This window comes from Arachis stenosperma, chromosome 7 (genome assembly GCF_014773155.1).
Source record: "Arachis stenosperma cultivar V10309 chromosome 7, arast.V10309.gnm1.PFL2, whole genome shotgun sequence".
NCBI lineage: Eukaryota > Viridiplantae > Streptophyta > Magnoliopsida > Fabales > Fabaceae > Arachis > Arachis stenosperma.
Window position 1 is genome coordinate 2,606,349 of NC_080383.1, and position 25,179 is coordinate 2,631,527.

The 25,179-nt window shown below is 29.9% G+C and overlaps 3 protein-coding genes across 3 annotated transcripts; 2 read left to right on the forward strand and 1 right to left on the reverse strand.

The window, feature by feature from the left end:
* Positions 1-260: 260 nt before the first annotated feature.
* LOC130941709 (glucan endo-1,3-beta-glucosidase 7-like) lies at positions 261-2,177 on the reverse strand. Its single transcript, XM_057870286.1, has 2 exons — positions 795-2,177; positions 261-589 (listed from the first exon to the last, which is right to left on the reverse strand). The coding sequence occupies exons 1-2, from the start codon at positions 2,134-2,136 to the stop codon at positions 555-557; spliced, it is 1,377 nt and encodes a 458-aa protein (XP_057726269.1). The 5' UTR covers positions 2,137-2,177; the 3' UTR covers positions 261-554.
* Positions 2,178-13,275: 11,098 nt separating this feature from the next.
* On the forward strand, positions 13,276-15,090 carry LOC130940188 (small ubiquitin-related modifier 2-like). Its single transcript, XM_057868258.1, has 3 exons — positions 13,276-13,520; positions 14,509-14,658; positions 14,761-15,090. The coding sequence occupies exons 1-3, from the start codon at positions 13,440-13,442 to the stop codon at positions 14,824-14,826; spliced, it is 297 nt and encodes a 98-aa protein (XP_057724241.1). The 5' UTR covers positions 13,276-13,439; the 3' UTR covers positions 14,827-15,090.
* Positions 15,091-16,847: 1,757 nt separating this feature from the next.
* LOC130941939 (endoglucanase 11-like) lies at positions 16,848-20,703 on the forward strand. The gene is made up of 5 exons (XM_057870582.1): positions 16,848-17,071; positions 17,139-17,351; positions 18,036-18,236; positions 19,105-19,359; positions 19,921-20,703. Exons 1-5 carry the CDS (start codon positions 16,850-16,852, stop codon positions 20,587-20,589), a joined length of 1,560 nt encoding a protein of 519 aa, XP_057726565.1. The 5' UTR covers positions 16,848-16,849; the 3' UTR covers positions 20,590-20,703.
* Positions 20,704-25,179: the final 4,476 nt, after the last annotated feature.

The window sequence follows — 25,179 nt, forward strand, 5'->3', positions numbered from 1 at the left end:
GGGGTAAAGGGTTTTCCAGTTTTTGCCTTGATTGGATCGTTCTTATTTTCTAGGAAACGGACAAGGAAAAAGACATGAAGGATGTTCAAATTGCATCAACCACCAAGTGGGTCTTTGAATTCCGAATATCAAACATCATTCATGATTATGTTTTGATGTTCATATTAACGTGTGGCTATTAGGCCTTATACTTCAAGTTGCAACAAAATGTAAACGTCTTCTAATAAAAAAAGAGTAGGACAAGTAGAAGGAACAAAAACTGAATGAAATGTATTCTATGATATCCCATTAATTAAATAATAAATTTAGATAGCAGATAATTACAAACAAATGATAATGGAGTCAACGAAACAGATAATCCTCCGAACTACTCATGAATATTTATTCATAAATACAAAGAAAAAATAACAAAGCTATCAAAGTAGTAACGCAAGTTTCTCAGCCACCAAAACCCAACGCTACCGTGGAAAAGAACAAGTGACCTACAAAAATAAATGCCTAATAATAATAAATCTAATCATCTTAACCTAATAATCCAACTCCATTCTTCGTCTTCAGTATCCAGTGGGGAATTCACACTTCCCAAATCCTGAAACACATTCAAAACAGACACATTTTCAATAAGAATTACTCAAATAAACACAATTCATAGCTACATTCTAAAATCAATTTTCTTAGTACAAAACGAAAAACATGCACAATGAACAATTTCGGTTATTTTCTAACTAGAACACGTGAAAAATGAAGCAAGTACATGCATGCCGTAACAAAGATCATGGTAATTTAGCACTTACTAGGAGGTTGCGTAACAACATAAGCAGCACCGCCAAAATCGCACGTGCCAGAGCCACGTGACATCTTCTGATAGTAACTGTTAAAAGCATACGAAGCGTGCGCCTCCAACGTGTTAGGATCGTAACACGTGGCACCCTTCTGAATCGGAGCGCAATCAGCACCACCCTCTCCACAAGCATAATCAAGCGCCGCCTGAAGCTTCTCCGCCCCAGCACCACCGTTCGCCACACACCACGTGCCTCCCTTCGTCGGCACCAGACTCTTCCCGACCTCAGACGACGGCGCCGCCGCCACCTCCGCCACGGTAAGAGGAATATCATAAACCTTCTGCTCGGTTGGATAAAAAAGGCCGTAATTCCTCTCGGAAGTAGGCCCGGGCTTCTGGTTCTCGTTAAAAAGCGCGAATAGAAAAACGGTAAGTGGGTCATTGGGCCTTAAGGGGGTCCCACTCCCATTCAAAACACGCTTAACGAGATTTCCATTATACGACGCCGCATTGGCTTCACTCGCTCCAATCTCATTGGAATCCCCTTTGGAAGGCCAACCCGTTTCTGAAACGACAATCTTTACGTCGCCGTATTGGAGTGCTGACGTGGCAGCATTCACCGCATCGACTTGCGCGTCGAACAAACTGTTATACTTGAAACCGTTACCGGAATCAACCACCCCTGGATTGTTCTCGAAGAGCGCGTAACTGAGATTGATTTTATCGCTGTTAGCAGCGTACGCGAAGAAAGGGTACGCGTTCACCATTAAGTAGGATCCGGTTTTTCTGAGAAACTCGAGCATTGGCTTGATGACCGGTTCGACCAGGTCTGATTTGAACGAACCGGAGGAGGTAGGGTATGAGGAGGAGAGAGCGGAGAGTGCGATCGGGGATGAGATTTTGATGTCGTTGTGGAGGTTGAGTTTCTTGAGGGAGTTGTAGACGTTGTTCATGGCGGGAACGAGGTAGTTGGTGGTGTTGTTAGGGTCCACGAAGACTTCGTTTCCGACGGCAATGGCTTCGATTTGTGTGGCAGGGTGGTAGGCTGAGATGTTGGCCTTCACCCAGTTATCGGCGAAGGACTGGTCTCCGGCGGTGGAGGAGAGAAGCTCGTTAGGCATGGCTACAACCACCTTGATTCCGGTGTTGGAGAGGGCCGAGAGGACCGTGGCGTCGGTGTCGTAGAGCTTGACACGTGTTATTCCCTGTGACTTGAGAAGCTGCACGACCTTGGAAGGCGGTGGTAGATCGTTAGCCACCCTGCCATAGTTGATTCCGATGGAAGGTGCAGCTTCCGAAGTGATTGAAAGAGTGAAGATTAATAATAAAAAAAAGAATGAAAGAGAATGTGCCATTGTAATTTGTAACTAACAAAAAAGAAGAGTGTGAGAGTAGCGGAAGTTATTATTTCGTAATGTGAGAGAAGCGTGTGTGAATTTATAGAGAGACGAGGAGAAAAAAGACATTTCACTTTACGCTTTGAGGGACACGTGGAGCGTCTTTTACGGGGCACTAGTCTCATCGTGGCTCATAGGTCGCTCTTCATGGAAGAACTTCGTGGAGACGCATAAAATTGATTTTATAAAATTAATTTTGATAAAAAGTAAATTTATGATAATGTGATTTATGTTTAGTTATTTTTATATTAAAATTGATTATAATAAAATAAATATTATTTAAATTATATTATTTAAAATTACCTTTAAATAAAAAATTAGAAAAAAAATATTAATTTAAATAATTTTTTTTATATACATACAAAATTAAAATGCAAACAAAAATAATATAAAAAATATTTATCATATAAATAAAATAAATACAATAAAAAATAAAAATATAAAAAAGAGTATTATAAATTTTAGATTATAAAATAAAACAAAAATATTCTATAATTTTTTAGTATTTTAATTTAATATTATTTTAAATTATAATTCATTTTTTTATTGTATCAACTATTTTTTATTATTTATATCTCTATTGTTACTTATAATTAATTTTTTTATTTATTTTGTTTTTTTTATAGGATAATAATTTATATTATAAAAATTTGATAATAAATATAGTATATAATAATTACAATTACAAATTTTATAAAGTCAACTAAAAAATAAAAAGATTAACACAAAACAAAAATAGAGTATACTAAAGAATAAAAAAATGATACAGATAAAAAATAATAAAAATTTCATAAAACCAACAACATATATCATATGAACAACAAAAATATAATAAAAGGTAAATAAAATTCATATAAATAAAATCAAATAAAAAAATAAAAAAAATCATATACAACATAAATACAATGCAGTAAAGAATTAAAACAAAAGAATTTATATGAATAAAAAATTATAAAAAATCATAAAAATTAATAAAATATCTAAAAATTAGAACACCATAAAAAAAATCAACAACATTTGTCATATGAATAAAAAAAATATAATAAAATAAATAAAAAATCATATGAATAAAGCCAAACAATAATAAAAAATTTTTATAAAAAATATACATATAAAAAAGTATAATAAATGATAAAAAAACTCATATAAAAACATAATATGAGAAATTAGAACACTACACAAATAATATAAAAATATTTATTCTATAAATACAAAATATAATAAAAATATAAAAATTAAAATATGAAAGTGAGTATTAAAAATAATAAAAAAATTAAAATATTCACTTTGCTAGTAATTGAAACAAATTTAAACCATTTTGATAAAAAAAATATTGGAACTAAGAACCATGTAGGAAGAACTACATAGAACTATTGTGAAGGATAGAATTAATAAAAAAGAAAGAATAGGATTAGTAAAAAAGAAATAAATTTTTTACCTAATTTTCTAAGATAATCAATTACCATGAACATGAAACCCAAAAACTACAAATTTTAGCTTCTCCTAAACGTGCGTTTAAAAGCACAATTACTTCTATGTCCAGAAGGATAAAAATTGTCAAATATAAAAGTAAAACTTTAAAAAAACTCGTACTTCTTTCTTCTTGAACGCATTTGTCAAATACATCCTACACCACACCAATTAAAAGTGCTAAAATATATGTTAATATCTAATATATTCATATAATATTTAAGTTTATTTTGTATTTATTTTATCATGATATTTTTCAATACGATTATTTTATATAACAAATTAACCGATAATGGAATACATTAAAATATGAATATGAATAGTAATAAAGAAATACTGGTATGTTGGTTGGCTTGACAAAGAAACAATGATGATATTGTAGACCCAATAAGGCCTGTGGTTTCAACAATAATTGTACTCATCACCAAATCTGAACGCTAGACTTTCTTTGTTTTCTTCTTTCTTAATAAAAAATAAAATAAAAAATGATTATTTTCTTGAAAACGAATATATATAGTCGGCACCACCATATATACTGTTGTTTTTGTCAAATGACAGTTACTTTAGGGTTTAGACCTTAGTTCATGTATGTGTTTGCCAATAATCGAATTAGTTCATCAACTATTTAATTCGTTGAACAAGTTAGAAACCAAAGTACATATTAGCTTGCCAATAACATGCTTAATTAATTAGTATATGTTTGTATCTATCAAGTACGGACACTTCGCTAAATTATCGTGTTCATGTGTCGAACACATTTTTGTACATAATATTCATCGACACATTCGTCCGATACAGGTGTCTGCTGTGTCCAAACCGTGTCTTAATAAAAAAGTAAAAAAATTTTTTCGAACATATTTGAATACACCTAAATATCATCATGTGTCAATCTTATTTTTAAAATATATTTTTAAAATAAATTTAAATATAGTATATATTATTATTTATTATAGTAAAAAATATTTTAAATACTTGATATAATTAAAATAAGACATTAAAAATAATTAAAAAAATTAATTTACATTTTAATATCAGTAAAATATCAAAATATCATTACGATTTATCTAAAAAATATTTTATATTTTATATGTGTAGGTGTTCCCGTGTCTTATAAAATTTTAAAATTTGTATATCAATGTATCCCGTATCGTATTATGTTTCGTGTCCGTGTCAATGTTCGTGCATCATAAATTTGTATGTCCCTTTAATTTGTTATTTCTCTAAGTTTCTTGTTGGAAGTTTCTAAATTCAATTTCTCTTCTGTTAGAGAAAATAGAAAGCCATGTACGTAACTAAGAAACATTTATCATTTATTCTTAGAAGTTTGCTGTGTTACTTCATACATATATACACACATTACTAGATCAGATCAAAACATACATGTGTTCCATATCTGAAAAAGGAAATAGCCTTTAAGAAAAATCAAGCTTGCGCCCATTTTATTCTTTAATCTATAAATCCTAAATTCTAGCATTATTAGGTAGCCTAAAGTGCAACCACTTACTTAATTAACCAATTTTTTTTTCTTCATCGATCAAATGTTTTAAGAACTCTTTGAAATAAAGTTAAATTAGCTTAATGTTTACTCACCACACATTTCTTTTTCTTTTCACCCAATTTTGTTTTTGTACTCTCCTAAAATTATATAATGATTTGGCGAGCATGGTAAATATACTTTACTATAATCGGACTTGATTATTATTATTATTATTATTATTATTTGAAAGATATAGACTGACTTGAGAAAGGGATTGAATCAAAGAAATACAAGTAATAATCAGTTAATCATTTTTATACTTTATGCAATAAAACTGATAAATCAAGATATTATTTTGATCTTTTTCTTTTATCGAGTATCAAAAATACAGTAACAAAGATTAAAAAGTAGATGATATAGTAATATATTCTTGTTCGATCACAAATACGATGTAATGTACCTACATCTATTCTTTACCACAAAATTTTAGTAGAATTTTCACTATAATAAAAATTGATTACTGTTCATATTCTGGTCCAATTACAAGGCCCAGATCCAAAAAATACGTAAAGGTCCAATCCACGAAATTGGCCTTTCCCTACAACTGACCTCCTCGTAAGAGGTCAGATTTGACATAGGTTTCGCCAGTAAAAAGTCGAGGACGAAGATTAACTGGCAGATAACATTCATTCAAATAAGTAATTGCCCATAAAATCTGTCAACCTCCTTCTACAAGTCAAACCTCAACCTCCCTAAGATAAAAGGACGGTTATCCTCCTAAAAAGATGGAACTACTTCAACGGTAGTTATGGATTCACCACTATAAATACACTGATACCCCTCAGATATTTCGAAGTCCCCATACTCTAAAAACTTACTTAGACCCTTGCTGACTTAGACATCGGAGTATCTTTGCAGGTACCACCCCCATTCTCTCCAATACACAAGTCGGAAGGAGGCTCCTAGGAGTGAAGGCTTCTTCCGTTAGACGATTGAGCCAACTTAACTAGTCCAATCCATCCATCTCCGATTACCCACCGTAACAACTACGAATACCAATTTTGATAAACTTACCTTTTTTTTTTTCTATTCTATTCTCCAAACTGTTGCAATAATAGTGCTGTGACGGTTGGCTATCACTGGAAAAATCCATCTTGATTTACTTTTCTTGATTTGTGACGGTTGGCTATCACTAGAAAAATCTATCTTGATTTATTTTTCTTGATTTATTTTATTTGATCTCTTGAAAAATTTTTTATTGTCTTCTTATTTTGATAAGAATATATATACAATAAATACTTATTTATTTAATATTTATTTACTGAAAATCAGAATATATCAAAAATTTTTTACAACACTTAGGATATAAAATTAATATACTCAATTAATTATATCTCAATCAAATATTTTACCATTATTAAGGTTTTTAATATTCTCTTAACTTATTATTATTATTATTATTATTATTATTATTATTATTATTATTATTATTATTATACGATATAAAGATTTTTAAACGGATATGAAAGCTACTAGCAATCTATAAGTCTTAAGAAAGGGAAATTCAATGATATAGGATCTCTCCTGCAAATGTTCATGCATTATTATCCAAAAATAATAATAAATTAATAAACGAGGAAAATAATTTAAGTACGTTTCCTTAGTTTTTATGAATTATTATTGGATGGTGGATAAGTCAAATATGAAAACCTTAATAATCTGAAACCAAAGGTAGCCGCATAAGACTTAACTTATAGTATAGTTTTATCAATTGGCTGATTAGTTAACCATGATGAAGACGTGGGAGTGAGGGATGCATATGCAAGATGATGGAATGGATCACCAATCATTATATATATATATATATATTAAAAATTCAGCTGCAGTCGACTTTACGTGAAGTTGATAGTTGAGAGTCGTTAGATAAAAATTTAGTCAAATCAGTCAAATCATCTAACGACTCTTAATTATTATCAACTTCATGTGAAGTCGACTGCAATTCAATTTTTACCATATATATATGTGTGTGTCATGTTGATGCACTAGATTTTCAAAATAGGTTGGTTCAATTTTCATTTTTCTCCTTTTGTTTTTTCATACATGTGTTAAAGAAGTATAAAGAACATTAATATTAATTATTTTTTATTATAAAATTATTTTTATTTTTTAATCATATTTTTTGAAAAATTCAGAGTCTAGGGTTAGAACATAGGAGTTTAATTTTAATGTTAAATTTAAAATTTTAAAATTCTAATTATTGTTAGTTAAAAAAAGAAAGTTTATTAATTGAATTAGGGCAAGGTAAAAGTTTTTCTAGGATAAAAAAGAAATTTTTAATGGATCTCATGCATATGCATATTGTCTATATAAGAAGAAAATGATCACTACTTTAGACTAATATCTCTCAGTTAGATAAAATGAAACTATTTACATTAGTTAGGTTTTTCCAAATGTGGTGAAACAAAGCATGGTGAAAATCACTTTTTTGTCTCGTGATCATGGTGGTAATTCCCCTTCCTTACACCAAATTATTTGATCCTATCCAAAAAATTAGGCTAATATTTATTTAGATAATGGATAATTCATCATCTAGAAGCAAAGCAATAAAGAAATCACGATATATAGTGGTTTACTTCGAAATTGTTTATATATTAAACTTTGGACATTAGAGAAGAACTATTTTATTTATTTATCGCTCAAGTTGAAAATTATTCAATGATGGGGAGATTTAATTTTTCCACTATAAGAGACGTATGTCTTATTACACATGATGATATAAGACTGAAAACCCAAGTTGGTCCTATTTGTGTTTCTAAATTATTTCTTTTTGTTCTTTTTCTTTTAATATTAATATATCATGTAAAGGTTCACATCAGCCAAGCAGATTAAATTAGGGTTAAATATTATCTAATTTAGTCACTATAATTCAATTTCAATCAAAGATCACTTCGAATAAAACCGACTTTATTTAATGATATTATTATAAATTAACGACGGTTTTATAGTTTAAATATTATTGTAAATAATTTAGTGATGAATTTGTCAACGGTCGTCTAAAATTGTCACTAAATTTATTGATGATATTTAAATTAGCAGCGCTTTTTTAATCGCCGTAAAAAAATATCATCGCTAAACAATAAAAATAACCGTATCAAAAAAGTTGTTTTAGGGTAAAATATTCACTTAAATTAATTTTGCAAATATTATATTCTATATTATTGATCGCCAAAATATACCTTATTCACAAAAAAATATAGCAGGTCTAATTACAAGTTTATGTAGTGTTCAATTAGTTACTATTATTTTTAAGAACACATTAATAAAAATGGATCTTATTAATATAATTTTATTTAAGATATATAAAAAATGTTTAATTTATAACTTTATGAAACTTTATTTCATGTGATTATTTTAAAAAATATGTTAAATTAAACTTACTTACACACAAAATTGTTTGGTGAAAATTCAGGTGAAGTCGACTTCACATGAAGTTGATATCTAAGAGTCGTTAGATAAAAATTTAGTCAAATCAATCAACTCATCTAACGGCTCTCAGGTATCAACTTCACGTGAAGTCGATTGCATCTGAGTTTCCACCAAATTGTTTAAAAACTAAATGTTACACTTCCTGCTCCACAAAAAGTTAAACTCATTAGGCCTCACATCATGACAAAGTGCATGACATTCTTGTATGCCACACAAAGTGATGAAATTAAAATCTTACTTGAAATACAACCAACCAACATTATTACCACTAACAATGCAATCATTCATGTGCATGAGAAAGAGTATTTATACTAGTTTATTTATTTATTAAATAGAAGGGGGGTCCTTTGGCTAATTAAAAATACTTGAGGATGAAGATAGTAATTAATTATTTATATAAAAATGTACTACTTTTACTACTACTTGTCTTTTGAAGCCTGTCAAATTTCAAGATATTTAATCTAGTGTATTGTGAAAGAAAACAACAATGGTAACCAATGGGTTTGAATTAAGTAAAGAAGTGGGTTGGTTGGGAATCATTTTCTTTGGTTTTATTTGTTTGGACTTCATCTGATTTCAATTTCAACGCCACAAATAATGAAAATCTCAATGCATTGGTCGGCAAAGTTTTTATCACCATACACGTACTACCATTTCAATAGATTTGTTATTGTTAAAGCTGCGCTTATTGAATAGTGTTGGACTACTAGCTAGTAGTAGGAATTTAATTTTTTAGAATAAATAAATAAAAATACACATAAAAAAGTCTAAAATGAATAAAAATATACATTAAAATATATTTAATTTTTTTTTTGAATAAAAATACATCTCAGGTTTTATATATTTACTACTAACATGATATTTTTATCTATTAAAATCAATTTTTAAATTATATTTTTAGTATTTATAAATTTTAGTGTGTATTTTTAGTCATAATAAATTTATTTTATATGTATTTTTATCTATTTACTCATCTAAGTTTAATAAGCAGGAGCAGAACTATAGAAGTGAGCTAGAGAGCTAGACTTACTCCAATTAGGTAATATCAATGTTATGTCATCATTTATTATTTTCTACTAATATTTAATACATTTTAAATTATAAATTCTAATAATATAAAATTAAGATGTTAATTTAAAATCTTAATTAATATTAATAAAAATATTAATCCTCTAACCTTTCTGAATGTTAAAATTCGATTTATAAAAGTTGAATTTGATTCAGTAGTGAAGTTTACTATATTTAATTTATTAATAATTAAATTTAATTGTAAAATTAATTTGACTCATTAACAAAAAAAACGAGTAGTGTTAGATTAGTAGTGGTGATTATTTTTCTAGGCTTAATAGATATGTAATAAGACCGCTAAAAGTAATAAGTAGAACTAACATATTAAATAGATACATATTTTTTGTTTTTTTATATAATAAAAATTTATTTTTCTTTATACAATAAGGTAAACACAAAGAAGTGTACACCCAAATTTTTTTCAAAACATAACAAACTTTTCTTAAGAATATTTTTTAAACACTTTCAATTTATTTAATAATATGTAACAATCATATTAGGTATACATTAAAATTAACCATTAACTAAAATATAAAATATATATTAAAAATAAATTAAACAATACATATATTTATATATAAATACATAATAACTAATTTTAGTTGTTGATTTTAATGCATAAATAATATTTTTTAATATTTAGATATAAAAGCTTAAGGTAAAGTATTAAATTGGTCCCCTATGTTTGGGTGTAATTTTATTTTAATTCTTAATGTTTAAAATGTCCTATTTGAATCCAAAAAAGTTTCATTTAGCATCAATTTAGTCCCACAGGGAAGTCAAAGTTAAATAATTAACGGAATGTCCTACATAACAACAGTACAAGAACAAAATCGATAATCTGTAGAATAAGTACAAGCTCCAGAGGCACAAAATCAACCGTTGATGCATCAATACATTTATTTATTATTCTCTTTAGTTCTATAAATATTATAAGAAAAATAATAAATAAATATATTAATGCATCAACGGTTGATTTTGTGCCTCTAGAGTTTGTACTTATTATCCAGATTATCGATTTTGTTCTTGTACTGTTGTTATGTAAGACATTTCGTTAATTATTTAACTTTGACCTTCCTGTAGAACTAAATTGATGCTAAATAAAACTTTTTTGGATTCAAATAGGACACTTTATTCCTTAAGGATCAAAATAGAATTACACCTAAACATAAGGACGGATTTAGTACTTTACCCAAAAACTTACTATACTATTTGTGAAACTATTTAAGAACTATATTTTCCAAATTTTAATTAGACCCGTGAAGTCATTGATATTGGGGAACCCAAGCACAATTAAGTTTGATAATAATAATAATAGTGGGTTTGGTACACTCCTTTCAATTCATAGGATGATAGGAACACGCTACCGTGTTTTTGTTAAACGGTGAATACTGGTAGGATTTTGATAGAAAATCATCTACTCCTAACGTTATTTGTCACCTAAATATTTCAACTTTTGTTTTCATAGAATTAACTTCGATATAACGTTAGAGTATTGACTTTTTTTTTTCTTTTTCAAGGTTATTTCCGAACAAATATCAGCCTCATAGAGTTGTAAAGTTCAAAGTATCTTCAAGTAAATATAAGGTTCTTGTAAATTACAAATCTATCACATGTAGGTTCTCGTGTACATCACAAACATTTTACTTTACGTATTTGTAGTTGTAGTTGAAGTGGAAAATGTGGCTCAAGTTTGTTTCTTTATTTTTAGTATTAATTTGGGTCATAGAGTGCCAATTGGGTAGGTCTACCTAGCTATAATATATACCTCTCAAAATTATATATAAAAAAGATTAGTCATTAAATTATTTATCATACATATTTGTGTATATTTTGTTCGGCCATAAAGAGCTCTCGACCACTGGGAAGACTTCGGAAAGGAATAAAGGAAGATGACATAAGATGAAAAGACACTACATCCAACTCAAAACCTTAAGTTGTTAAGTTAATAGGTCTCTAATTTTATAAACTCCTCATTCTTCTTTATTTTCTTTAATGTGGGACTAACTTCATGCACTCCTCACACTTGCAACACTAACATATTTAATATATATTTAGTATTAAGCCAAAAAATATATATTTAGTATTTTAATATATTTTATAAGAATAACTTATTTAATTACTGATTTTTTAAACAAAAATAACATAATATAGCTAATGCATCTTTGAAGTTGATTGAATAATTAGCTCACTTATCTATTTAAGATAGTGTCTGATAGAGTTTGAATTCCGTGTTGTACATACAATAATTCATTAGTTAGTGACAATCCCCTTAATTAGAGCTTAAATCTACGACGAATTGATCTTTAGTCTGTCAGACTCGAAAAACCGTAAACAAAAAAAGTTGATGAATCCCTGATTTTCCAAAGATTTTGACAAAAGAGATATCTTATTTTGGATATATCTCTAGTGCCCAAATTGGGTGGAAGTGATTATAGCAAGTTGACGTGTTATATTTCATTTTCTCTCTTCTTCTTCCAACTAAGCTTATAGACTTGTAGTTCGTTATATCTGCAATAATGCCAAACTACAAGCTCAACATAAATGTGGAAACATGACAAGAATGAAACTAACACCACAAGGTTGTTTCTTAAAGAATGAAATCACAACATATTGCATTGTTCACCTATATATGTCAAATTAGAAGGAGAATACACAATCTTATAAATATACTAAAACAAGAACATCATATGTGGTAGTTATATGCTTTAGAATAAATTAAACCCTACTAAAGTAACGTTACCTGAGAAGTAAGGATAAGAGAGTTAACCTTACAGAGCCTTTATGTGTTTAACTAATTGCTATGCCACAAAAATGTGTAAAATTATGTTTGTTATTTTTGTGTTTTTGGGTTAGGATTGGAATGTTTTTAAAATATTAGAGACAAAATTAAAATAAATTAAAGTTTTAAACATTAAGATGTTTCTAAAATTTTTAAAAAATATTACAGATAAAAAATATATTTTATATTTACATTCTTTTTATCTTTGTTAGTTTTTTTGTTTATTTTTGTCTTTGATTAAACTATGATATTCTGATTCTATTATTAGAAACTATGTACATTAAAATTAATCATTAATATCAGTTATTAATATAAGATATATATTAAAATTATAAAATATAAAATAAAAATTAAAACTATATTAAAAAATATATATATTTATATACAAATTCATGATAAGTGATATCAATATATACATTGCATAAGAATTGTTTCTATTATATAGAATTAGATGTTTGCCTACATTAATTTTTTTTTCGGTTTACTGCCTACATTATTTTTGGTCGAGCTAGTTATGGATTGGAACAATCTGAGGTTGGCCCAACAGTTATTGGGCTTATAGGCCCAATATGAAAAAGATCTTTCAAAGCAAGAACGAGAAAGTGGTTGAGCTGGCCCAATTAAGCCATAACACTAAAAAAGGTGACGTGTTGCAAATACAAAATCCATTATTGACAAAAAAAAAAAAAAGAAGAGTTCAAGTATGACAAGGAAATAGAGAAAGACAGAGAGATATTTTGGTCCGTCAGATCCAAGTGTACCAATCAAAATCAGAACCGTCCATTTTCTTCTCTCTTGTGACTCTGACGCCACTTTATTATAACACTATTTATATTTACTTTCACTCTAGAATAGTTTTTGGTTCTTATTCTCTGTTTTCCTTCACAGTCGCACACGGTGGTTTTGAGTGGTAGTTCACGGCGGAGAAAAATTCAAAAGAGTGAGTTTCTGTTTTCGGTTCGAGAAATTGAGAAGAAGATGTCGGGCGTGACGAACGAGGAAGACAAGAAGCCAACGGAGCAAGGTGGAGCTCACATCAACCTCAAGGTCAAGGGTCAGGTTCGTAATTTTCATTCTCCTCTTCGATTCCAGATCCATTTGTTGTTGTTGCTGTTGCTTTTTCTTTTGCATTATTTCAAAGTTTAGTTTCGGGTTTTTTTTTTTGTTGAAACATTGTTTTAGGGTTTTGAGCTCATGGTTTAATTTAAAATTTGTTTAAATTTTCTGGATTTGTTTGAAGTTTATGGCGGCTGATGAGCTGTTACGTGATCAAATTTGTGCTGATGTTTTGTTTTATTGTTGTAAATTTGAGATTTTTTAACATGCAAGTGAAAGTAGAAGCTGATGAATTTAAAATTTAAAAATTCGTATACAATGTTTATGAACTGATCAGGTTTTAAATTTAAGTTTTTTATTTTTAAATAGAAAATGTTTGAATTTGTGTGCTTTTTTATGCAACTTCAACTAAATAGTTGTTTCTATGGGTGGTTAACTTTTCTAAGTAACTGCATGTTTGAATTTCTGTGTAGAAAAGCTCTGGATCATGGTTGTGGCCAAAGCTTTTCCCTATTGCTTTTTCCCAAACCCTAGTTTTGGAGTTGCAAACAGAAAATCCAAACATGTTAAGGTAGATAATGGAAAGTTACAGATAGTTAAGATAAGAATTCTCAAATGGAAACTTTGCTAAGCTGCATCAAGGGCTAGGGTTGTTAATAACATTGTTTTAACTTTGAAAAAGATTCATTTAAACCTCTTTGTTTGGTGCAAATTGTGAATATCAGTGTGGATCTTGTGTACTTCTTTTTGTATGTTTTTGTTGTGGTCTTCAGAATCTAGGTGCTCGATTGCCAAGCCTCTGTTAATTGCATATTTTGATAATATGCATAGTAGCTAAATTTTATACCCATGGCTCATAAGGTTTATCTATATCCAGATTCTGATATCTTATTATCTAGGCTTGTCAAAATGTTTTCACTATGTGATGAGATAATAAAATTAGAGATGTGAAACAGCTTGAATAACATTGAGATGTTCTTGGATGTTGTAGGATGGGAATGAAGTGTTCTTCAGGATCAAGAGAAGCACTCAACTGAAAAAGCTGATGAATGCATACTGTGACAGACAGTCGGTGGATTTCAACTCCATTGCTTTCCTGTTCGATGGCCGTCGCCTCCGATCTGATCAGACTCCAGACGAGGTATGTATTTGCTATTATATGTTATATGAATTCAGCTTAGGTTCTGATATGTGTTTAATTGGATCAATCACTTATGGCTCTACATGAATGTTTCTACCGCAGCTCGAAATGGAGGATGGGGACGAAATAGATGCCATGCTTCATCAGACAGGAGGTGCAGCTGTCTGAATGATGCAGCGTGCACGGCAGTCGTGTTTTCGACATCCTCGGGAGTAGAATTAGGTTAATTAACTAGTAGTGATGCCTGAGAAGCATCTTCTATATCAGCTACTTATTATACTGCAGTTTCTGGCTGACTTGATATGCTAATCGTTTGCTTTTGTTCACAAGAGTGAGAGTATTGCCCTTTACTTATTAAGAAAGCTTATAACCAATATACGAGTGTTTTAAATTCACTATCTTAAATAATCTATGATACCATGTATTATTTTATGATATTGTGGCTGGTTTGCTTGCTTCCCATATCCTCAAGAAAGTGATCTCAAAGGGAACCCAGATGGATATGTGAATGACTTGATGACCATGTCAATGATAGCGTGATTAAAATTAAAAGAAAATAAGGGATGACAACTTCTTACATGACAATATTCAGCTTAGACCTAGAAATGCCCTGTGCGCCGCCCGCCGTTATTCAGCTTAGACCTAGAAATGCCCTGTGCCGCCACCTGCTGATATACAGCTTAGACCGAGAAATGCCTTGCGCGGCAGGCGACTGGTGTTGGGGAATGAAGACGGAGGAAAGCTAAGTTCTGCTGCCATGACCTCAGCAGCATCACTTCCTCTGATCACCATGACATTGACATGGATCACAACTACCTTCCATTTCACACTCCGTGAAGTTGAGAGGAAGTTTCTTTAACTGAGGGGAGGAATCTGTATCTTTGATTGTGAGTGTGAGCGTAAGTCTGAGAGAAGAAAACAACGTGGATGGGGGCTCTTATGAAAATCGATTAATTTATGTGGCTTTGAAATGGTATGGTTTGCTTTGGATTGTGTATGAAAAATAAAAATTACTTAGAAAGATGAGTAATTCTTTCATTTTAAACAAAGGATGTTGATAATTAGTATAGATTATGTGCACATTGAGCTAGTTTTTTTTTTCTTTTTTTTTCGCATTCAACTATAAGGGCTTTCTTATCTAAAACATGTAGCTTACAAGCATGTTGGTTCTCTGATAGCATTAATATAAGAGGAATACTAGGAGAGCAGTAATTTTAGTGTTTTGTAACTATCAATTGGCCATCAATAATGTTTTTAATGATTTGAGATTACATCTAATGGTAGGAGATCATTCACTTTTATTTTAATAATTAAGTGTTGGCCAGAAAATACAAAAGTTGCTGGCTACTAGACTTTTTCTTAATATAATATAGTACTTTTTGAAGACTATTATGGACGAATATTAAAAACTCAACATCGTATCCTGTTAAAAAAACTTGACTAGTCAAGGTTCAGAGTCTACAAGCGAGCACTCAATAATAAACAAATTTTCTCTCATTATATTTTAGGAAAAATTATATTCGGTCGCCTAAATATTCAGATATTGCAAATTAATCTCTAAACTCTCTCGAAATGTATAAAGGGTTAGATTAATACACTGTTTTTGAGTTTAACTTTAATGTATTAACAGTCTAAAATATTTTATCACATTGTCTAATTATATCTATTTTTATAGATAACCATGTAGTCAAAATAAAGAGTGATTATTTTTGCTAATGCGATGATATATAATTGGACGCAAGTATAAAATTGTTTTATAAATTATATTGACAGTCCATCAAAATAATTTTTTTTGTATGGAAAAAAGAGTAGTTATATAGGTCATAATTACCTTAGAAAGCTGAAGAAGTCTCATTCAAACAACCAATCCATATTTCAATTTCATATATATGCATGGGCAATCACAACAGCCCCATGACCCCCTCAACCTTGTTCAAAAAATTCTCTCCCCGCGACAGACTCTTAAATGGAGCTTAGATTCGCGACGGATTAGTCCTTATCCTATTGAGTTGAGGGATACCGTTTGGGTAAACTAAAAAAAAAATCTCTCCCCAATAAATACATAAAATTTACTTAAGACTTTACCGTTTACAATCGCCCATACCAAACACACCGTATATATCCCATATAAAAGAGTAGTAACACAAAACAGGGAGATACATAGAGACAGAGAAAAGAAGAAGAAAAAAACATGAAGAAGAAAAGATGCTTTCTAAGAAAAGAATGCATTGCTTCGTTCCTAATAATATTAATGAAGACAACATTCTTCTTCCCTTGTGAGGCATTCAACTATGGCGAAGCCTTGTCAAAGAGCCTTCTCTACTTCGAGTCACAGCGTTCAGGTCGCTTACCTTACAACCAAAGGGTCACTTGGCGCCACCACTCTGGTCTCACCGATGGTCTTGAACAAGGGGTATGCATATTAAACATCACATTCAATTCTCATTCTCCGACATGTTCTTATGTTTTTGATTTTGTAGGTGGACTTAGTTGGAGGATACTATGATGCTGGGGACAATGTTAAATTTGGGTTACCCATGGCTTTCACCGTCACAATGCTCTCATGGGGTGCCATTGAATACGGAGAACAGCTCGCCGGTGCCGGCGAGTATGTTCACGCGCTTGAAGCCATCAAGTGGGGGACTGATTATTTCATCAAGGCTCATACTCACCCAAATGTGCTCTGGGTTGAGGTAATATGAATCTTCATCAATCTCAATTCACATGATTCCATTGAAACTAAGGGCGATTTTGGTTTGTATTTTTATTTTCTGTTTCCATTAGGAGTGTTTTTTAATTTTTGGATTTTGTGAAAAAACAGTCACAAAAAAAAAATAGTTAAAAATTTAGGTGCAGTCGACTTTATGTAAAGTTGATAGTTGAGAGTCTTTGAATGAAAATTTAGTCAAATTAGTCAAATTATCTAACGATTCTCAACTATCAACTTTACCTAAAGTCGACTGTAACTAAGTTTTCACCAAAATTTTATCATCTTTATTGTTTTTTTTTTTACAAAATTCAAAAAACAAAAAATACCGAGAATAAAAACAGAAAATAAAAAAGTATCCTAATTTTTTCTATTGTAATCAAAATTGGTCATCACACGCGCCGTCGTTGAGAGTGGGATAATTCTTCCAAGTTCACAGTGGAAAATAGATTCAAATATCGGAAGAATCAACGGTTTCATCATGAGCTTGTCTGCAGTGTACTCCTACTCGCGTGACTGGCGCGTGTGATTAAATTGCTTTTCTTTTCCTTTTTTTTTTCTTCATTAATATTAATATGATAATAACCGCCGTTAATTTTGAGTTTCATGTAGCTAAGGTGTGAAGCTATATTTAATTGCTGCTGTGAATTATAAAGTTTCAATTTTTCAGGTGGGTGATGGAGACACGGATCACTATTGTTGGCAGCGGCCGGAGGACATGACAACATCTCGGCGAGCTTATAAGGTTGATGCAAACAACCCCGGCTCGGATGTTGTCGGCGAAACGGCGGCGGCATTGGCGGCGGCTTCCATTGTGTTTAGGAGAACAAACCCACACTATTCTCAACTACTTTTGCATCATGCAAAACAGGTATGTTAGTTAGCTATACCAAGTTACAATTATTAGATAGTACTACTATTCAAATCCCATAGATGGATTAGCTAATACAAAAGTTATTTTAAAAATCTAATCATGGTTAGTTGGTTTTAACATGTCACACAGACACACACACATTATTATGATGCATAATGATAAATATATTCATTAAGAATTTAAGATACATCACTGTATATAAAATATGAAAAGTATAGGTAGACAATGAAAATACTAAACAATGTGAATAATTGATATATCGGATATTTAATTTATTAGGTGTGCAGATAGTTATTCTAATATTAAGATTTAGATGAATAATTTGGAGGTGTAGTGTGTTTTTATTTTATTGACCTCATTTTAGAACCGATTGTTTACATTGTTTACAAAAACTATTATTTACCTAGAAAATAATTTTACACGATCATCCAACTAAATTTATATATTTAAATAATTTTACAATCATCCACCTAAATTTATACATTTAGATGACTTTGTTTTATTAGAAAAAATAGAATGACAAATAAACTCCAAAAAATTTACAATTCAGACAGAGTAGTAATTTAAATTAAGATTTTTTACTCTAATTATATAAACTAATTTAAAGATAAAGTATCTACATTTGTTATCTTAAATAATTTTATTATTTATTTTTTTTAAAGACTAATCTATCCAACATGTAAATTCTCATAAATTTATTTGTCACTTTATTCTATTGGAAATATAGGATTGATTGTGTGTAAAGAATTAAAATTAAATTTATAAAATAAAATGTAAACTTATCCAAAATGAAAATCAAAGAGTAAGTACAAAAAGTTAGTGAAAGAAATATTTTTGTACTTATTGAATGGATTGTGTGTTGCAGTTGTTTGAGTTTGGTGAGAAGTACAAGGGGAAATATGATGAGAGTGTTGGAGTGGCAAAAAGGTATTATGCTTCAGTTAGTGGGTACATGGATGAGTTACTTTGGGCAGCAATTTGGCTATATAGGGCCACACAAAAGGAACAATATTTGATGTATTTCTTGGAGAATGCCAAACACTTTGGTGGGACCACTTGGTTCATCACTGAATTCAGCTGGGACGTTAAGTATGCTGCTCTTCAAGCCATTGCTTCCATGGTAACTGCTAACTAACAAACATCTCTTCAAATGTTCAGTTTAATAAAACAAGTCATTTGCTATCTTAAATAATTATATTTTTTTTAATAAAATTTTAAAATAAAAACATAAAGTAAAACGTACTCTTAGACTGCATTTGTTTACAGAGACAGGACACTGAAATAGGGATAAAAAGACACAAAATCATGTTTGACAGGGACATGGACAAAAATAATATGTCCAAAGACATGAATTAGTGTATTTTGTGTTCATCCTGACAGGGACACAATTGATTTTTTTATTTTTTTATTATTCTTGTTAATTTTTTTATAATTATATTTTTTATTATTATATTTTTCGTCTCAAAGTTTTTAAACGAAAAAAATAAAATAAATTAAATTTTCATAATTTGTTCTAATTTATTACTATCAAACAGAATACAAAAATACAAAATTTTATGTCTTTATTTTTTATGTCTTGTTATCAGTGTCTTTGTCTTGCCTTATTTTCAAAAACAAACACGGTCTTAGTATTTTTTTTTTCCTTTATCATACTAACATTTTTTTTTAACAAATTTGGCAGCTTTTAATGGAAGAAAAGCATAAGAAACATGAATTGATACTCAAAGAGTATCGATCAAAGGCAGAGCACTACCTTTGTGCATGTCTTGGCCTCAACCAAGACAACAACACTAACGTAGACCGCACCCCAGGGGGTCTACTATACGTCCGCCAATGGAACAACATGCAATACGTATCGACGGCCACATTTCTTCTAACGGTTTACTCTGATCATCTTCTAGCCGTAGATCAAAAGCTGACGTGTCCAAAAGGAGTAGTGGGTCCCAACAATCTCTTAACATTTGCAAAGTCACAAGTTGATTACATCTTGGGTTTGAATCCAACGGGTATGAGCTACTTGGTAGGATACGGTACAAGTTTTCCAATGAGGGTGCACCATAGGGGTGCATCCATTGAATCATATAGAGGGAACAAGGGTTTTATAGGGTGCACTCAAGGGTATGATAATTGGTATGGAAGGCATGATCCTAACCCTAACATTCTTGTTGGGGCCCTTGTTGGGGGCCCAGATATCAAAGACAATTTCAAAGATGAGAGATCCAATTACATGCAAACTGAGGCATGTACCTATAACACTGCACCACTAGTAGGGGTTTTTGCAAGGTTCCATGGATCACAAACTCATTTTCATCACAATTACAATGATACCTTTCTGGTAGCTTCTAGTTAAAATTAGTTATTGTTATACCCATTTTATATCGTATACTAGATCAACTTATTCTACCAAATGAGTCTAGGTGAAAGTGTAAATTTTTACATTATACTTAGTTTGGCAATTAAAAAATGTTGCTCAATAGTGAGGGTATTTTGTTTCTCCTTTGGATTTGGACAATTTATACTTTAATTTTATATGAGTTTAATTTTGATGCACTAACAGTTAAAATATTTTATAATTATAACAATTATGTTATGTTATTAACAGTATTTTTGTCAACTAAAGTGTTTTTGTAGATGTGTCTAATAAAAATGTCTTTTTTATGACTGTGTCTAATAGAAGTGTCTTTATAAATATATTTTTTGGATGTGTTTATTTATACACGTGTTTAAAACATAATAATTAATTATTGTTGGCAATAAGTTGATATATTAGTACCCTATACTTTTCCTAATTATAATCATTTTTTGAATGATCATTCAGTAGTTAATATAAAAGATAGATAATTTTACTAATGTGACATTATGTGATTGAATGTACGTGTAAAATGGTTTTACTCTGTTTAACAAAATTAAATTCATTTTTTATTTTCCTTTTCTTTGTTTATATTTTAAAAGTTTATACAATGTTCTAAACCACCAAAATCATATTTTTTTAAAGTTAAGAGATTTGTGAAGTAATAAAATAAGAATTAATTATTATTAAATTTGTGATTTTATTATGTATAAACATCACTAATTTATTAAATATTTTTTTATTTTAGAAAATTTTGATTCATGCTATTAATATGTCAATAATATTTGTTTGAATTAAAAAATTTTAGAGTATTTATTTAGACATCCACTTTTGGCCTGAAAAAATATTATCAATTACTAATAAATTAATAAAAATGTTGCAACCAATGTGAATGCAATAATGAAAATGGAAGATCTAATCAAATCAATAGAAAAAATAACACCTACCAAGACAAAAAGGTGAGTCTAATTTGCAACACTTGGAAAAAGAATTAAAGATGGAAGATCATATAATGTTTCACGGGATTCATGGGTTTGTCTCCACAACAATGCTGGTGATTATATGATCCATTTCTTGGTCCCTTTAATTGCGGTTGTAACATAATGAAAAAACAAAAAAGGATTCAAACCTCAAAGGCCTAAAAAGCAATCTATTTTTAATTTTCTTTTATGTGCAACTAAATTAGCGGGGGTTAATGGGGAATGGCTTTGAATTGAATGGAATAAGGTAGCAGAACGAAAATCAAGCAAAATTTAGTGGCAACATGCTTTGCTCGTTTTGTGTCCTAAAAATTCAAGCATTGGTCACAATCACAATTCACAAACAATGTTCAGAGTTGAATTAACACTGCACGTCAGACCAATGCCATGTTACCTTTTTTTTTTCTTATAGTACTTTGAAGGAACTCGCGTTGATGGCGCGTGGCAGTGCTAAATAGGTTAAGTATGTAACCAATTTAGATTTGTCGGGTGGTCAGTTGACTAGTCCACTTAAATAAATGTCGTGGGTTCGAATCTTAAATTATGCATACAATAATCTATTGACCAATGACAAATCTTTAAATATAACTTAGATCCGCGACAAATTATATTAGTCTTTAGCCTATAAGAAAAATACAACAACCAAAAGGAAATAGGTACGGTCCGTTTGGAAATTTTATAAGTAACTTTTTTTTACTTTTAACTTATGAAAAGTAGTAATATTAATGTCTGGTGTAATTTTCAAAATCAAATTACAATTTTCTAAGAAGCTATTTAAGAGTTTATAGAGAAGTTAAAAAAATGACTTCTCTCATCATACTTCTACTTTTCATCACATTTCTATAAAATAAGTATTTTTAGAGTTAAAAATCCAAACACAAAATAACTTATTTATAAGTTATTTTTAACAAAGTCATTTATTATTTAAGTTATTTTATCAAAATGAACTTAATTAAGTTGGTTACCAAACTGGACTAAGTGTGTGTTCATTTTGGCTTTTGCTACAGTAAAACACTAGTGTATGCAGATAATATATTTTACAAAATGTATTTTCTATTGGCTATTGAGGTGAAAATGTTCCAGACAAATACGATAATCAAGATATGAATACGTATTATGTTAAGTAATTTAATTGAATGTGTAATATTATCCAATAATTGTTAGTCATTATGTAAGTAATTACATTCTACAAATCTGTATCTTTTTAGTAATTTCCAAAAAATAAAGCAATTAAACAAGAATATCTCTATAATTAAAAATCGATTATAGAATGTATGTTAATTTTCCTAATAAATCCAAGTTAATGAAACATGATTATAAAAAAATACATGGATGTATTATTTTTTTAAACCTGAATATTATAAAAAATACTGTTTGAGATTTACGTTAATTTATCTATTAAAGTGTTTTTTTTTACAGATATTCATGTCGCTCTAGAAGTGAACTTGAGATGATAAATAAGTCGTAACGAAATAGACAAGGATGTGTTAGGATACTAGAACAAGTCTAATTTGCTTATTATTAGTGTACCAAAACAAAAAAAAAAATATTCAATAGGAAATTTATGGTTTGAGTTTAGAGAAATGTTGATGCATTTTTTCTCTAGCTACCATTTAATAATCAATAAAAAGGAAAAAAAAAAAGAAAGATATAACCTAGTTCAACTAATGGGGTATGTGGTTTCTCATGGCACAAGGGAGTGACTCTTAAATATTGTATTGAATGAAGCAAAATAAATGATCCCGCAAGAAAGTCATGACACTCAAGAAATTCTGAAAAAACATGTTATCAAAACCACAGAACTCAAGTACTAATGTACTATAGTATAAGGTAGAGTGTGTGACAGAACTCATAAGGTAAATTCAGCTAGAAACAAGGGACTAGGTTAGAGACAATAGTGAAATTGGTAAAATAATTACTCAATGCCCAAAATTAGCATTAAAATAACAGAAAAAACCAGAGGGGAGAGGGGAAAAGGTGTAAAGCAACCAGAATAAACCTTAGTCTTTTTTTTTGAAAGAAAACTTCATACAAGTTTTGGCAAAAAAAAGTTGGTGAGCCCAAGCCCAATGATAAATTCTTTTATCTACCAAAAATAAAAGAAAAAGTTCCTTTCTGATGAAAAAGAGAAAGCTAAATCCAACTGTTTTGGGCTCGTACTCAACAGTAGTTGAGGATGGATCAATTTACGTAAGTGATCTTTAAAAATGTCTCAAAATAAAAGACAACACAAAAACTCGTTTTTTGAGGCGTGAGACCCTGTCCCAAAGAAAAAAAAATTATTAAAATGGTTACTTTGGTAACTAATATAAGTTGCTCAGCAAGTGTCTGACGAATCTCATCTTATGCATACAGTAACTCATTGACTAGCGACAAATCTTTAAATAAAGTTCAAATCTATGACGGATTAGTCTTTAGTATGCCAAACTAGGAATACCATAGGAAACAAAAAAATATTTAGTTTAGTTAGTTGAGTGGTCAGCTTACTTGTTTATTTAAGCAAGTATTAGAGATTCAAATCTTACCTTTAGTATAAAGCAACTCATTAATCAACGATAAATCATTAAATAGAATTTCGATCCACAATAAATAAGTTATTGACCTACCGAATTAGGAGATACCATAAAAAAAAGATTCATCAATTGGCATGTGGCACTTGATGATTTGTGCATTTTATGACACATGTAGCATCAAAATATTGGGGAGGCTTTTTAAGCTTTTGGAAATGAACAACTATGGAAGCAAGGAGTGTTGTTGCATTGCATAGTATTACTCACCAAGTTCCATGGAAGCTTTATTCCTCCCATCAGCTATATTAAACTTATATCCAAAGTTTTGGAAAATTAGATCAATAGTAAAATTATCAGTTCAACTGAAATTAAATAAGATATAGTAAAATAATATATTGATATATAAAATGTAATTTTATTTTATTTTAATTAATTTTTCGTAAAAATTAATGCCGGTTCAATTGGTTCATCGGTTTTTGACCGGTTCAATGCTTTGGATAATCAAAAATCAATTTTCTTAGTTCTATGTTGATAACTAAGAATTTTGTTAGTTGCTCCATCATCTATCAAAGCACACACACCACACAAAATAGTAGTGAAGTACAAAATCCTACATTAAATTCACATTATATTATTTTCATTATTTTCACCTACCATTTTTGCAATCTATATCCTCCTACCAAACTTTCTTATATATAACCAATTATTTCCTTTTCTAGTAATGAAATATTCAAATATTATAGCTTTATTCCCCCCTTTGAATTTGAGTGCTCAAATGTCTGGCTGGCTTTTTGGTCCACTTCTTTATTGTTTGTGTTGCAAAACATCCTCAAAAGGTAGAATCAATAGGAATTGCTCAAGACATTATCTTATTAATTATTATTATTTTCTAATAAAGAGAATATATGTATGTATATCAGTATATGAATATAATGTCTTAATTAATAAATTGAAGTAGTACTTAGTAAACCCTAAACCCAAGTTCTAAGGGTCATATCAATCAATTTCTAAAATAGATGCTACCTCCCAACTACAAAGGAGTTGGATAAGAACAAATCTTTCATTGGATGGAGGGACCCTTTCACGCCCAAATTTCTTTC